Source organism: Sphaeramia orbicularis, chromosome 9 (genome assembly GCF_902148855.1).
Source record: "Sphaeramia orbicularis chromosome 9, fSphaOr1.1, whole genome shotgun sequence".
Taxonomy (NCBI): Eukaryota; Metazoa; Chordata; class Actinopteri; order Kurtiformes; family Apogonidae; genus Sphaeramia; species Sphaeramia orbicularis.
In genome coordinates, this window is record NC_043965.1 from 40,183,243 (window position 1) to 40,200,275 (window position 17,033).

Consider the following 17,033-nt stretch of genomic DNA (forward strand, 5'->3'; position numbering starts at 1 on the left):
AGGTGGTCCAGGCCAAATGGCAACACATTTGGACCGAACATAACCCAACTCTGGCACACGACAAGGAAATCACCTTATGAATTAATCAAATGTTGGCAAATTCCTTTGGGTCCAAACGGGCAATAGAGCTGAAGATACAAGGATTAATCTTTGCTCAATTTGGCAGCAGAGTGGTGCATTGGACTGCCAGTTAAAGCTGTGCCTAAAACAACAGCCCCAACAACGCCACATATTCAGCATGTTATTTCCTGTTCCTTTACAGAAATATCCAATCTATCATCAGAAACCCCTTCCATTTACAGCTTTCCTTCATCCTATTAAGAAGATGTTGGATTTAATAAGACTCTCCACCGGGTCGGTGTAGAGTCTTTGCCCCAAATGGAGGAGTTCAAGTATCTTGGGGTCTTGTTCACGAGTGAGGGAAGGATGGAGTGTGAGATTGACAGACGGATCAGTGCAGCGTCTGCAGTGATGCGGTCGCTGTATCGTTCTGTCGTGGTGAAGAAGGAGCTGAGCCGAGAAGCAAAGCTCTTGATTTACCGGTCAATCTGTGTTCCTACCCTCACCTATGGTCATGAGCTTTGGGTCATGACTGAAAGGACAAGATCCCGGATACAAGCAGTCGAAATGAGTTTCCTCCACAGGGTGACTGGGCGCACCCTTAGGGATAGGGTGAGGAGCTTGGTCACCAGGGAGGAGCTCGGAGTAGAACAGCTGCTCCTCCACATCGAGAGGGGCCAGCTGAGGTGGCTCAGGCATCTGTTTCAGATGCCTCCTGTGTTCCGGGCATGTCCCGCCGGAAGGAGACCTCAGGGAAGACCTAGGACATGTTGGAGAGACTATGTCTCTCAGCTAGCCTGGGAACGCCTCGGGGTCCCCCCCGGAAGAGCTGGAGGAGGTGTCTGAGGAGAGGGAAGTCTGGGCATCCCTGCTTAGACTGTTGCCCCCGTGACCCGGCCCCAAATGAAGCGGAAGATAATGGATGGATGGATGGATGGATGGATTTAATAATATCTGTAACTTAAAAAATTCTTTGCCATGATTCATCGTCTGTGTGGAGACCAAAAAAGAGCAACAGTTTAAGCTTCTGTCACTTATTTTATTTCTTTATGTGAACAACCAAGTGTTACTCTGGAAACAAGTATGACCTCCAAGGCACTTGCTTTGACAAACATGTCATTATTATCACAGTATGGTGTTGTTAGACCTATAAAATCAGCTATATGTACTATAAAGCTAACTACACAATGTTTTTCGGCATTAAACCACGATCAGAAAGTCAAGCAGAGCAAATTAATTCGCTGCCCTATTTGTACTAGTCTTCCACCAATAAAATTCTTACATTTGGAGTTGTGGCAAACTAGGGGTGTGGAGGGGTCCAAAAAGTTTTTAAAAAATTAAATCTTTACTTCCATCCTCATTCTCCCTGACCTGAGTGTGGTACTTGATACTATCTCACACCACATCCTCCTCAGTAGACTCTCCTCTATTGGCATGAAAAAGAGCAACAGTTAAAGCTTTTTTTCCGTATTTTATTTCTTTATGTCAACAACCAAGTGTTACTCTGGAAACAAGTATGACCTCCAAGTCACTCACTTTTACAAACATGTCTTTATTAACACAGTATGGTATTGTTAGACTGATAAAGTCAGCTATATTTAGTATAAAACTAACTACACAATGTTTTTCGGCATTAAACCATGATAAGGAAGTCAAACAGAGTGAATTAATTAGCTGCCCTATTTGTACTAGTCTTCCACCAATAAGAATCTGGCCTTCGGAGTTTTGGCAAACTAGAGGTGTGTAGGGGTCTGAAAAATTTTTTAAAATTACATCTTTACTTCCATCCTCATTCTCCTTGACCTGAGTTTGGCCCTTGATACTATCTCACACCACATCCTCCTCAGTAGACTCTTCTCTGTTGGCATGAAAAAGAGCAGCAGTTTAAGCTTCTTTCTCGTATTTTATTTCTTTATGTGAACAACCAAGCGTTACTGAGGAAATAAGTATGACCTCCAAGGCACTCGCTTTGACAAACATGTCTTTATTAACACAGTATGGTGTTGTTAGACCGATAAAATCAGCTATATTTACTATAAAACTAACTACACAATGTGTTTCGGCATTAAACCACGATCAGAAAGTCAAACAGAGCAAATAGCTGCCCTATTTGTACTAGTCTTCCACCAATAAGAATCTTGGGTTTGGAGTCCTGGCAAACTGAGGGTATGTAGGGGTCCAAAAAGTTTTTAAAAATTACATCTTTATTTCCATCCTCATTCTCCTTGACCTGAGTGTGGTCCTTGATACCATCTCACACCACATCCTCCTCAGTAGACTCTCCTCCATTGGTATCACCCCCTTGATTGGTTTCACTCTTATCTCTCAGGCCACACTCAGTTTATACATCAAAAATCTTTCAGATCATTTGAAATTATTGAGGGCATTATGACTTTCACAATTCCTAAGGACCCCAAGTTTTTTTTTTTGCTGGGACTGCTACCTGGAGATGTATTTGAGAAAGAAGACAAATACCTCTTTAAAATTCTTGTACTCGCTTCCAAAAAGGCCATTGCAAAGAACTGGCTCAAAACTAAAACACCCCATGAGGATCAGTGGCTATAATTGAGGAAATCGACTCTGCTCTATGTAAAGATTGACTTATTACCTACGGCTCAAGGAACATATCTTCATAAAGCACTGAAGAAAATGGCTGGACTATAAACAAAACAATTCATAATTACTACTGTGTGTCATTTAAATATTTTGTGTTCAACCAGTGACCCCTAGTTTCTGTGTTGTATTGTCTGTTAATAAAACAAATAAAAATAAAGTATAGGGAAAAAAAAAAACTTTCAGATCCGATCCCTCCCCTGTCATTACAGGTGTGCCCCAGGGCTCTGTCATGGGGCCCCTTCTCTTCATCATCTACGTTTTACGTCTCTTGGGTGAGAGACAAAACATTTTCAAGAACAAAACCAGACCGATTTAAGTTTAAAAACAACCAAGAATGGCAGATTTGTGCTCTGTTAGTCTGTGCCCAAAACATATATAAATACCTTGCTGTTACGCCCCGGCTAGGGGACCCTAGGGTGCAACATGAAGTTTGTGATCACTTTTCCTCACTCCCAAGCCATAGAGAAAAAAACCCTGGACACGGGTTTTGCAAGCTTAACAAAAAAGGTGATTTATTTTACAAGGTGCAACATAAAGATATTGAAAACTAGACACAAGGTAACTGAAACTTCAGGGTGGGCTCTGGCCAAAACAACAAACAAAACTGCACTGAGAAATTAGGCTGACCTGCAAAACAAAAGAAACCAAAATACAAGGTCTAAACTTCCTACCAAAAAACAGGAGAAAACGAGATAAAACAAACAGGGCAGCCCACCCCTACTTCTGAACAGGACTGCTTGCGGAATGGAGGCGGGGTTGGGAGTGGAGGAAAAGCAACCCCGTGACTGGCCCAGCTCCGCGGTCTTTAAAGGTCCGCCTCCCGTCGCTGCTCCAATCACAGGGGAGCATCTGGCTCGGCACCTGCAACATATTATCCACTCACACACAAAAAAAAGGACACACCCACGGAATGACTACGACCCACCAATGGGTCGTAACACTTGCAACTAGGACATTCCAGTCTATAAATCAGAAAAGTGGTTTGAAAGTTAATGAAATAGTTAATGGTGTTCCTCTGAACTACCACTAGAGCTGCACGATATATTGATTGAACATTGTCATCACGATGTATGTGCGCACAGTAGTCACCGTGCAGGTCCTGCAATGTAGGAGACAAATTAACTCAACTTGTTCTCATCTAATTTCAAGAGTATCTGACACTCACTGCATGCAGCGATCCACTAATCACAATGGCTCTTAATCAGTTTGGAGTGAGTCGCTGGTAACAATATTGAAAAATGAACAACAAACAAGAGAAAATCACCGTAAATGAAGAGTTGGTGCCAAAAAGAAAAGCACCATCAGTTATTTGAAATTGTTTCGGCTACAAGAAGAATGATACTGAAACACATGTTCTGTGTCGACAGTGCCTTACATCTGTTGCCCCAACAAGAGGAAACACAACTAATTAGTTTGACCATTTATGTCGGCACCACACAGCTATTATTTACTCCAAAGTATTTTTTCATATCACAATGTGTATTGCAGGGCAATGTCAGTTTTTTCCAATATCATGCAGCCCTAGATACCACATACTGAAACGTCTCCATTAGATTGGAGCAGTGGTTCCAGTGGTTACACTTGTAGGATCCCATTGGTTTAGAGCCCAGTCATGTTTGTTATTTTGCAACCACATATAAGAGTCAGACAAATTGAAGAGAAATGATCATTTAAAGCATCAAATACACTAAAAATGTACATGAGACTAACTAAATGACTGGAAAGAATGACACAAATAAAGGTCGTATCTAGCCCTACTTATATATGGCAACATTTGTTAAAGTGTCAACGTACAGAAGATCACATGCTCTCCTCTGTCCTCTTTTAGGAAAAGGTGATATGACTTAGGCATAGTGCAATATGTAAATCATCTTAACCGCTGTGTCTTTCTGTCATAGCTTTTGTGGAGGTCTGTACCTGGACATAAAGCGGAAATTGCCATGGTTCCCTAGTGATTTCTATGAGGGTTTCCACATCCAGTCCATCTCTGCTGTGCTCTTCATCTACTTGGGCTGCATCACCAATGCCATCACATTTGGGGGCTTGTTAGGAGACGCCACTGACAACTACCAGGTGGGAAGACACAAGATTAACCCATCAAGACCCAGACATCCACCGCAGACCAATACCATCTACTGATCTAAACTGTTTTATACCTGTTGATCCACTAAACCTATTAATACATGGAAATAACTGGTGTAAAATACAGTTTGCATCTTTTCATGGTCATCAGATATGACCCATTTGGACGTTCAGAGGCTCCATAGTTACCGTAGAAACACCGTCATCTTCCACAACAATGATTCACCAGTAAAACCCATAGAGTTTGATCAATGCCAGTGGATGGCAACACTTATTTTATATTCAGTTTTTAACGTCTTTGTTGAATAAGTCACATTTTCTTCAGTTTTCTCTGTTTTGGATATAATAACCCTCATCTTTAATCTGAGCTTTTATGAACATCTACATTATCTGTAGATCAAATATGGGAAAATACCTGATTTTCACTAAAAAACGCAAAGTAAAGAAGATAATATTACAGTATATAGTGATAAATCACTTCAGAAAGGTTGAATATAGAGAAAAAATAATTTTGGAGCTACCACAAAAGTAGCACTGGGTCTTTATGGGTTAATACTAAGGCAAAGTTGAATTCATGAATATTTATTTTAGCATGTGTTGTGTATTTTCAAACACTTATTTCATGAATTAGTATAGTTATTTGTTTAGTTTTTGAACAAAAATGAATTTTAAAAAGTAATAATAATAATAATAATAATAATAACAACAATAATAAGGGTAGCAACATAAGCATAAGCATAGTGATGCATACTGTAGCATAAATGATAGTAATTGGGCAGTATTCAGCATCTGACGTACAAACTCAAACTTTCTCCATACCAGAGAGTAAAGGCAACCAAAATTCATTAAAGAGATGGCCACATTATATTTATCCAAGGTCAGTTTTTCTAAAGGTAAAAAAGAAGACAGCTGATCATGGAAAAGCTTAAAAGATGGAGGGGAATCCTTCTTCCAAAATAAAAGTATGCATTTCTTTGCAAAATAAGTGATCAAAATTTTTTATGATCTAACTGTAAATTATATGTGTCGTTTAGTTTCTTTTGACTGGATTGTTTTTTAGAAGCTTCGATAAAATTGTTCAACGTATAAAGGAAAAGAAGGACGTTTTCTTCAAGGTCTTGCAATTCAGGACACACAGTCATTTGATATGAGGAAAAAAAAAAGTTGAAGGACCCACACTTTTTGCTGAATCTTGAGCAAAAAATCATCATCGTCTCATGCTCTACCCTTCCATCAAGGTTAATGGGATTTTTTTCCTCCCATTTCTGTTTTATTTGTGATAGTTCTAGTGAAGCTAGACAGGAAAATGTGAAGGTAGAGGGGATCACATATGGCAAATTGCCCGGATTAGACTTGAACCGGGGTCGCTGCAGTAAGGCCTCAGCCTCCACTGCGAATGTGAAACGGTTGAATACTTATTGGTTGTGACGACGTGATTTATTATTATTTTTGTTGTCCAGGTGCATTTAATCTCCGCAGGTGTCCAGAGAGGGTGGACTGGGAGCTGTGCCAAAGCGTGTATATATTTAAGTCAAGCTTGTTTATGTCTAACCAGCATGAGAGTTCTTGTACAGTAAAACAAGAAAGAAAAGCGTCAAGAAGCAGGATTAGATTGAAATGAACCGCTGTCAGCCCAGGAAGTCCAAGTGTAATTTGTGTGTCACTCTAATCCATTTAAGTAAAATATATTTCCAGTTTTTATCTTTGCACAGCCTGTTAGTCATACAAGTAACACTGTTTTCTGTTTTTAATTTATTTTTTCCTGAAACTAATATCTGCCGCATCCTGTCAGTGCTCCGAATGTGTTCCTTGCTATCAGAGTAAGTGAGAACGACAACAAGGCATCACCGGTAATTCACTTTGACGTCTCAGTCATAAACCGACATCATCCGCTCTCAAAGGTGAATTTCCTGTGAGAGTGAGTGTACAGATTCATAAATAAGGTCTACTGTCAAGTTGGGGGTATTTTTAGATCTTTGTAACATAAATCACAGCAAGTCAGATCAGATTTTTTTTCTATTTGCAAATCAATAGCTTTGCACGGACACAAACTTGGATATGTGCACACAGACACCGGACTCATTTCAGATAAGTGCTTTAACTGGAACTCATTTATTCCACTTCTGGCAGGTTGAAATACAACACGTTGGCCATGCGTGGACTAACAAACAGTGACCACTCCCACTTTACAACCCCAATGTACTCACAGATATGTGTATTTATTCCTGTATTCTTTATTCTTGGCTGAGTTTGTGCGTTTTCCTTTTTGTCCTAATTTCAGGGTGTAATGGAGAGCTTTCTGGGTACAGCTCTGGCGGGTTCCGTGTTCTGTTTCTTCGGCGGTCAGCCTCTCATCATCCTCAGCTCCACCGGACCCATCCTCATCTTTGAGAAGCTCCTGTTTGAGTTCAGCAAGTGAGCGTCTCTAGAGCCAAACGATCCTGCAGTGGTCAGACATAATACTGTGGAAGCCTGTTTTCATGTCAGTTACAGAAGCATTTGATAATCCACTTAACTGGGGGGAAACTCCATCTAATCGCTTTAATCTTTATTGGGATCTGTAATTAAGGGTCTCTAGCACACTATAAAAAGATTAAAAATCTCAAAAGTCTGAAGATTAAGTGGTAATTGAAAAACATCTGTGCAAATATAGTAGATAGAGCGCTGGTTGAAAAAAAAAAAGAAAAAAAAAGAACTATTCCATATTTGAACGCTATGGAATGCAAGCACAGAGCAGGCTAGATTCAGAAGACTTTATTAACCCCAGAGGCCATTATGTGATTAGCTCTAAATATGCGCTGTAAAGATATATATACCTAATTATGCAAACACAATATCTCCATTAAAACACTTAAGGTATGTGCCAGAAGTCCACCATGTCATTATTTATTAAACAAAACTGAAGTCAAGTTCATGACAGAATAAGTACATCCCATGACTTAATAGCTTATAAGACCACCTTTACCAGAAATAACTGAACTAATCATTTTCTGCATGACCTCATCAGTCTCTCCTATTGTTGAGGAGGAATTTTGGCTCATTCTTCTTTACAATGTTGCTTCAGTTCATTGAGGTTTGTGGGTGTTTGTTAATTCACAGCTCTTCTAACGTCCTTGTACAGCATTTCAGTCAGGTTTAGGTCTGGACCTTGACTAGGTCATTGTAACACCTCGATTTCTTCTTTTTTTTTTTTTTCCTCTTCCAGTCATTCTGTGTAGACACACTGGGACCATTGTCCTTTTGCGTGATCCAGTTTTGGCCAAGCTGTAGCTGTTGGATACATGGCCTCAGAGTTGACTCTGTAATACAATATGCTAGTTTAGTTGGTAGAGCTGTTTGTGTTGATATGCTGTGTTTGTTTGAGGGTACATTCACACCAGCCCTGTTTTATCAAACTCTAGTTCATTTGCTCTGAAAGTCCAATTCATTTGGGGAGGTGTGAATGAATAATCGAACTCTGATGTGGATCAAATAAGTGAACTGTGGTCTGTCTAAGGGCGTATTCACACCTGGAAATTGCACTTACTTCTCTTAAGACATTTCAGGTTGTTCATATTTGTTCAGGTTATTCAGATATTTTCACAATATTATACTTCGTTTTAGTGTAAATAGATGAAAACATTTACATTGACAAAGAGAAAAAGTTGGCGTATTTATAGGTTATTATGACCCACTTGAGATTGAATTGGTCTGAATTTGGAACCTGAACTAAAATGATTATTAATATCTTAGTGTAATTTTTGCACTTCACAAATTCATCCCAAGGGCCGGACTGGACCCTTTGGCAGGCCGGATTTGGCCCCCGGACTGCATGTTTGACACCTATGCCTTAATGCAACGCTGTGCATCATGGGTAATCATTTCCACTTTGGTTTCATCTGTTCTAAGGACATTGCTCTACAAGTCTTGCATTTGCTCAGATGAAACTTTACAAACCATGTTCTTTTTGGAGAGAAGAGGCTTTCCCTTGGCAGCCCTTCCAAACAAAACTGACCATGCAGTACGTGTTCAGTCTTTTTCTACTTGTGCTGTCACAAAATGTACCTTTTAACATGCTGACTGAGGCTTGGAGAGTCTGAGATGTATCTCTGAAGCTTTTCTTTTTTAATTTCCCTGAGCACAGTCTGACCTTTTCCACTTGTGAATAGTCCTTCTCACACAATGATAGACTTCAAATTGTATGGAAATGGCCTTAGAACCCTTCGTAGATTGACGAGCAGACACATTTGCTTCTCTAAGCTCATTGCTGATGTTGTTGCTCTTTGGCATTGTGTTAACACTCACCTGAATGCCCCGGACCAACAAACTGCTGAACTTCTGCTTTTATTGAGGTGGTCACACTTGCTGTTGATCGATAAATCAGTGGAATTTGCTTTGTAGCACTTGGCTTCTACTTACCCTCTGAATTCTTATGGAAGCAGTGAGGGTATAGTTAATTTTTCACACACTGCTTCTCCCCTCTGGCTTCGTTTTATTAAATAAATAATGACACAGTGGGAGGTAGTGTGTGTTGTTTTACACTTGAGGCTGGATTTAAATAATTTTAGAGCATGGGAAGGAACAGAATATTTTTTTTACAATGTCCTGATATATATAAAAGGAATCAAAACAAGTGGAATACCTACTTTTCATGATGTTTTGTATGGATCTGAGTATATTTATTAAAATTGTTATCAAGCCACTAGGAGAAAAACTAATAGAACTCCAGTGTGGGAATATCAAGAAAGTTACAAAGCTTTATTTCTGGAAAATGAGTTGTCAAGCATTATTTTCATCAGAAATTTAATTGAATTTTCAGAGAAGATAACACACTTTTGCTTAATTTGGTATCCCAGCTGATACTGAGCTAGATTTCACCAGTAGCAATGGTTTTTATAAAATTTAATCATAAGGAAAAGACTGTTTTTCTTCTCTAAGAGTAAGACAACACACACAACTTCTGCATTTTATGATATAAAGTCTGTCATATTGAGCAACTGTGTTTTTGTCTTTAGTAATAAGGAAAACTTTCTTACATTTTGTCATTTCTTTATAATTTAATTGCAAATTATGTTGTTTTAGTTTTGCTTTATGACATCTTGTTACACAAAATGTGCTAATCTCATTAGCTAAATGTTTGTTCAATACAAGACAGTGCTGCGATATTTAAAAATATTTGTCGTCTTTCCGGTGCAACAGCAGCATGTGTGAACTCTACTTATTATTTTCTCTAATTAAAATGTAGCTATTATCTGATATTAAGTTTTGGATTTGGATGCCTTTTTGAATGCAAATGTCTCTTTCCTTTTCACTCTACTTATTTGTTGTGAATGACGGTTTTATTTCAAGATGCTGGCATTTCTTATTGTGCTTGGTGGGGCTGGTGAACAAAATAGGGCTTATCTGAAGTTGCTGACTGGAGAAACTAATATTCTTTATCTACTTCCTTTCAACTCCAGTTTGTTATTGAAAACCTTCTGGCATAATGCTGACACACAAAAACTGTATAACATACACAGTAGAAACTCAGCGGCCAATAACAAAAAAAAAATTTATATAATAAAATAGGGGGAATATTTCTAATATGAAGTTTCACCGACAAAGATTTTCATCAAGTAAAATATCTAATCTCAAAGAGCTGGACCTCACACATTCACTTTGTAAAGAGATAAATAGGATGCGGTGCATGAAATAAGTTTTCTTCCTAGCAGTTTTGTACCTGTCATCTTAAAGTAATTGTAGTTTAAAGTGTTAGGAATTAGGGTTACTATAAATCAGTGATAAAATTTCTAGTTTAATGTTGTTAAGTGTAAAAAAGCTGCTTTAACATAGAAACTGTAATGGGAGTTAGAAGAAACCCAGAGAAAAAAACATTAACAGTTATTTAATAGTAGTGTTTGTGTTGTCGTATCTTCAGTGTTCTCTTCATATTTTTTCTCCTAAGGAACAACGGCATCGATTACATGGAGCTGCGTCTGTGGATCGGTATCCACTCCTGTCTGCAGTGTTTCATCCTGGTGGCCACCGACGCCAGTTACATCATCAAGTACATGACTCGCTTCACGGAGGAAGGCTTCTCCAGCCTCATCTCCTTCATTTTCATCTCTGATGCCATCAAGAAGATGGTGGGCGCCTTCAAATATTACCCCATCAACACAGACTTCAAGCCTGACTATGTCACCGCCTACAAGTGCGAGTGTTTGGCCCCAGACCCGGGTGAGTTCACCCCTTGGCCTCAGGGGGGGATATGAGGGGATTATGTATGAGGGAGTAAGTGTTTACAAGTGGCTTGTTCAGCCTCAGTAGACTGACGTCACAGACAGACTAAAGATGAGAGTAAACACAGAGTTCACCTTCTCTCAAACTTAACTGATTAAATGATTATCATTGACTTTGACAATGTAGTGACAGATTAAGCAGTTTAGAAGCTAATGAGGGGTTGCTTTTGTCATGTTTTTAACTAATGTGTACGTCAACTAACTGCTCAGTTTATCCTTAAGAGTAGAAAGTCTTTTGAGTTCACGGGCCAATAGGCCATGAGCTACAGGGAAGGTTCTGGGTCCGGCGTTGTCTTTATCGTTATTTCTTCAGACATCTGCTCCGATGAAACTACTGATCAGATTCATTTAAATTTTTTTTATGTAGCTTCATTGGGATAATATTTACAAGTTTTGTTCACAGTTTTCAGAAATTTTGATCTTTGAATTTGTGGTGAATTTTTGAAATATTAAAAAGTTTCTTTCACTTACATTCGCCGTATTTTGATGGCTTAGAAAATGTAAGTGGTTAGAGATATCAGTATAGTCAGGGTGCGATTAGTTGGGGGGGATGGGGGCGATCAACAACCTCCCCTCTGGTTTTTACATCCCTACTTCTGCTCAATGAATTTCATCCTCGAGGGGGGGAAGACAACAACCAACCAACTGACATACAGGCAGGTTGGATCCTACATTACTGACACTAACGTTCACCTGAACCGAACTGTCAGCAGTCTCAGAATTTGCGAACGTCCCCATGCACTTGGGTGCCGTAAAGGGGGGGAAATGTGCATAGAGCAGTGGAGGGGGTCCAGTGGATACAGGTTAGAAGTTGTGAAAATTTTGTGTAAGATCTGTTGTATAATAGAGGAATAGAACCCAGGAGTTGGACATTGAAAGTATGTAAAGTTTCATTTTTGTTATGTGAGTTATGTACCGCACCCCCACATATATAACTGCTGCCCCCCACCCCCGCCTGCTCCAACTAAAAAACCCAACCCAGCCCCCCCCTGTTTTTCTGACAAATCGCAGCCTGAATATAGTTACTATTTAGCACTGATAGAAGTCATATAAGGACTTTTATTTAATTTGCTGCGTTATCCTCCAGTGACGGTACCACCCACTTCCACTGGGAGTCTGGCTAATGCATCAACACCACAGGACTCTAACATAGCAGCAGAACCTGACAACCTCTCGATTTCAACTTGTTATTTAGTCTTGCCATTTCCACATCAAACTCCAGTGTTTGCATTTATATCTGAGCCCAGTGGTGAAAAAAAAAACAACAGTTCCTCTAACTTTTATCAGCAAGTCACTTTCTTCACATCTAAAAGTTGTTTCTTAGTGGTTCTCATCCCATCTGGTTACATTCTGGTGTTTTGCTCAAAGGTCCTGTGGTGTTAATTTTCTACACTATGAGAGACTGGCAGAGTGACTCACTACTCCCTCTAGTGGTCACAGAAAACCTCTGGTCCGTCGATGTAAATAAATTCTGTTCATATTTCTACAATCTATTACAGTGGTTCCTAACCATTTTTGACTTGTGACCCCATTTTAATATCACAAATTTCTGGCGACCCCAGACATTCAAAAAGGAGAAATTTTCTTTGCTAAAATTAATTTGTTTTTGATCATGTAATAATTTGCTATATTATGTTGCAAATACACATTAATTTTAGACACATTTAGTCTATATAATGTATATTAGTATGAACAGAGTCAGAAAAGCCAGGTGTAGATTACTGCACAAAGGGAGAATTTTATTTTCCTTGGTCAGGATATGTACAGTCAGTCCTGCTTGGATTTACAAGGCTGACAATTAATACTGAACAAACAAGAACTCAAACTATGAATTATGAAAGAGCTGCAGCATCTGAAACTGACCACAATGAACATTTGACAGATAAACAGTATCACAGTGCTGCAGTTTCAGCTTCACAGTTTGTCATGTCTTTTATGGACTGGGATTGTCTCCCTCAACTCACCATATATTGTTTATTATTAAGTTTTGTTTTGTTTTGTTTTTTTTTTAACTTGGATCAATTACTAGGAATTCCAGGCGACCCCATTTGAATTCCAGGCAACCCCACGTGGGTTTCCGACCCCAAGGTTGAAAAATACTGATCTAATACATCGATGTCTTTGGCAGAACTTCAGAACTCTTTATCCTAAACACTTTCATGATCCTTTTAGGTCATTTTTTAAATAACTGAAGGTGCAAATCCTATATACTATAATCCCCTTAAACATCTGCAGTAGGAAAAGGAAACATAAACATTAAAGTAACAGTGTGAATCCAGAGACATTAGGACTAAAACCACATACTGCACAGTGACCACCTTTATTCTTCATACTTACATTTCCTGTCAGTGCTTTCAATACAGAACATTTACTTAATATACTCACGTATATGATCTGAATAGTGCATGACCACCAGCTGCCGGTGCCCTTTTGCACGCTCTCCATTTCTGGTTTTCTGGGAGATTTATAATGGCCTTAAACCGACTGCATTACCAGAGGGTGATACATAAAACTCACCTGTTCCTATTCTCCCCTGACTACCTTTCTCTGTCGGCAGCTAGTCTAAGTAACGCTACATTAACCTTACAGCGGTGGATGCTGGCCGGTGCTTTGGTTTGTGTGGCATGCTCAAAGTAGAGAGAAGAGAAACGATGCAGGGATTTCACCAGGAGTACAAGAAACTAGCTCATGAGCTCAATACACCTCACACTAATGAACACAGTCAATTATTTTTCGCTAAATATATTACTTGTGTGTACATCAGTAATATGTAGTATCTTTTATTAACTGCAGAATTTCAGAATATTAGTAGTTAATTATTTGCTGATAATACACAGCAACATAAGAGTAAAGGGAAGTACTAGCGCTTGTGTTTTCTACTTCCAACACTAATTGCAATTACAGCCATTTTGTCAAAGCACAATATAAAATAAGTTAATTGACTGATATTTCAGCACATATTTCAGCTCACTATTAAAATTATCTTGTAGAGCAGGGGTGTCAAACTCATTTTATTCTAGGGGCCACATTCAGCCCAATTTAATCTGAAGTGGGCTGGACCAGTAAAAGAATAGCATGATAACGAATAAATAATGACAACTCCGAATTGTTTTAGTGCAAAAAATAACATTCAATTATGCCAATATTTACATTTACAAACTATCCAAACAAAAAGGATGTGAATAACCTGAAAAACATGCAATTTGTTAAGAAATATAAGTACAATTTTATCAATAGTATGCCTCGACTTATCATTTATACATATGCATTACAGAGCAGATCTACAAAGGCACAAAACATGTAGTAACAGACAAAATATTGTTAAAATTGCTCTTAATTCTCTTTAGACATTTCAGGTTGTTCATATTTATTCAGTTTATTCACATTTTATTGTAAAAAGATAGTTTGTTAATGTCAACGTTTTCATAATTTAATGTTTTTTTGCACTAAATCAAAGGGGAAAAATGGTGTTGTCATTATTTACAGGTTATGATATTATTTTTGAGTTTGATGCCTTAACTTGCACTTTACAAATTCAACTCACAGGCCGGATTGGAACCTTCGGAGGGCCAGTTTTGGCCCCCGGGCCACATGTTTGACATCTGTGTTGTAGAGGCATTAACAGCATATTCAAATTAAAGGTGGGGTAGGCGATCTTAGAAAACGGTTTGAGCAAGCTACATTTTGTAAATACTCAATTCAAAAGTCCAAACCCCTTTCTTTAGACATCCCCCGAAGCCACGCCTCCAGAGTACTGGCAAGTGCAATGCTGTTCCCGAGGGTTCACGGTAACAATTTGCCCCGCCCCGGCTCCGATCCATCCATACCTCATTCAGTCTCCTCCAACACCCCTGCTCTTACAGAACAGCTCTAGTTCATACCTATCTGGCTAACGTTACATTTCCTAGTGATTTATGTTAAACAGTTTGCCGGTGAACTTTCCATCCTAATATAACTAATATAGCCAAGCTCTGGTTCTGCCTTCGTTTCCTGTACAAGTACTCCAAACTTCTGAGAACGCACGATTCATGCACGAAGAGGGGTATGCGCACGGGGGGGGGGGGGGGGGGGGGGGGTCAGTCCTGTCCGTTCCGCAGGTGACTAATTTTTTTTTTATTTTTGTGTTAGTGCATTTAATTAATTGGTTGTGATCAGGGTGTGAAGGGGATTTTAGGCAATATAGTAAAAAATGCTCAAAGAAAAACATCTCGCACCCCACCTTTAAGTGACCTTTTAGCTTTTAAAGGAGTGATATTTTGCTTTTTTAAATGGAATTATACATTTTAAAACATTTCCCTGTGGTCTACATAAACTGTACAGGGTGGAGAAGCAAAATTTACAATGAACATTTAGTTGTTTTTTCTCAGCAGGCACTACGTCAATTGTTTTGAAACCAAACATATATTGATGTCATAATCATACCTAACACTATTATCCATACCTTTTCAGAAACTTTTGCCCATATGAGTAATCAGGAAAGCAAACGTCAAAGAGTGTGTGATTTGCTGAATGCACTCGTCACACCAAAGGAGATTTCAAAAATAGTTGGAGTGTCCATAAAGACTGTTTATAATGGAAAGAAGAGAATGACTATGAGCAAAACTATTACGAGAAAGTCTGGAAGATACTATTAAAGAAGAATGGGAGAAGTTGTCACCCGAATATTTGAGGAACACTTGCGCAAGTTTCAGGAAGCGCGTGAAGGCAGTTATTGAGAAAGAAGGAGGACACATAGAATAAAAACATTTTCTATTATGTCAATTTTCTTGTGGCAAATAAATTCTCATGACTTTCAATAAACTAATTGGTCATACACTGTCTTTCAATCCCTGCCTCAAAATATTGTAAATTTTGCTTCCCCACCCTGTAAATGCTATGCTTGGGTCTGAATTCTTCATTAATTCAACTCCACAGGTCCATCTTCAACCCTATTTCTGACTAATGACACCAGAAAGGTCGTTTTGATTGCTGGCCCTTTAAATACACATGAGCCACTTTACACCCCACCCCCTCCACATTGTTGGTTGTGCTGCTCTGTCCCATTCAACCTCTTGTATTTGTTAATACAACCAACAACTGAATATTTTAGGTCACAGGTGTCAAACATGCAGCCCGGGGGCCAAATCCGGCCCGCCAAAGGGTCCAGTCTGGCCCTTGGGATGAATTTGTGAAATGCAAAAATAGATATTAAGAAATAAACAATCCTTTTAGTTCAGGTTCCACATGCAGACCAATTCAATCTCCAGTGAGTCCGATCAGTAAAGGGCTATCATAATAACCTATAAATACTCACAACTCCAAATTTTTCTCTTTGTAAATGTAAATATTTTCATGTATTTACACTAAAACAAAGTATAATTTCAGAAAAAATATGAATAATCTGAACAAATGTGAAGAACCAGAAATGTCTTAAGAAAAATAAGTGCAATTTTAACACTATTCTGCCTGATATTAAATGTTTTGTGTATTTGTAGATCCACTATGATCTGTACGATATAATGAAAATGTGTAAATGATAAACTGAGGCAGAATATTGTTAAAATTACACTTATTTTTCCAGTTTGTTTAAGTTATTCACATTGTTTGAAAGGACAGTTTGTAGATGTAAACATTTTCATTGTTTAATCTGACTTTTTTCACTGTAAAATGTAGAGAAAAGTTTGGAGTTGACATTATTTTTTTATTATTATGTTATTATTTTACTGGTTCGGCCCGCTGCAGATGAAATTTAGCTGAATGTGGCCCCTGAACTAAAATGAGTTTGACACCCCTGTTTTAGGTAATCGGCTCGAAGTCTGGACATATTTTCAGGTTTTACTACAACCACTGCTGCTGACAAACAATTATGTCGTACTCGGAGAAATATTCGTCGGAAGTCTTGACCTTATATGTGCAAATGCCATGACCTAACTAGTTCTGAAACGTAACAAATCAAGAAGGAATTAAAACAGGTTGTAGAAATGCACTCGATTTTTGCCGGAATGAAAATAAAGATAGCTTTGCAGAACCTGGAGGGTT

At 38.6% G+C, this 17,033-nt stretch overlaps 1 protein-coding gene across 2 annotated transcripts in view; it reads left to right on the forward strand.

Moving 5' to 3' along the window:
- slc4a5a (solute carrier family 4 member 5a) overlaps positions 1 to 17,033 on the forward strand; it is a 146,669-nt gene that overhangs the window by 78,086 nt on the left and 51,550 nt on the right. For both annotated transcript variants that reach the window (XM_030143885.1, XM_030143884.1), the window contains exons 13-15: positions 4,575 to 4,749; positions 7,040 to 7,173; positions 10,682 to 10,953. In XM_030143885.1, the coding sequence (XP_029999745.1) occupies positions 4,575 to 4,749; positions 7,040 to 7,173; positions 10,682 to 10,953 (581 nt within the window). The remainder of the gene's footprint in view (positions 1 to 4,574; positions 4,750 to 7,039; positions 7,174 to 10,681; positions 10,954 to 17,033) is intronic.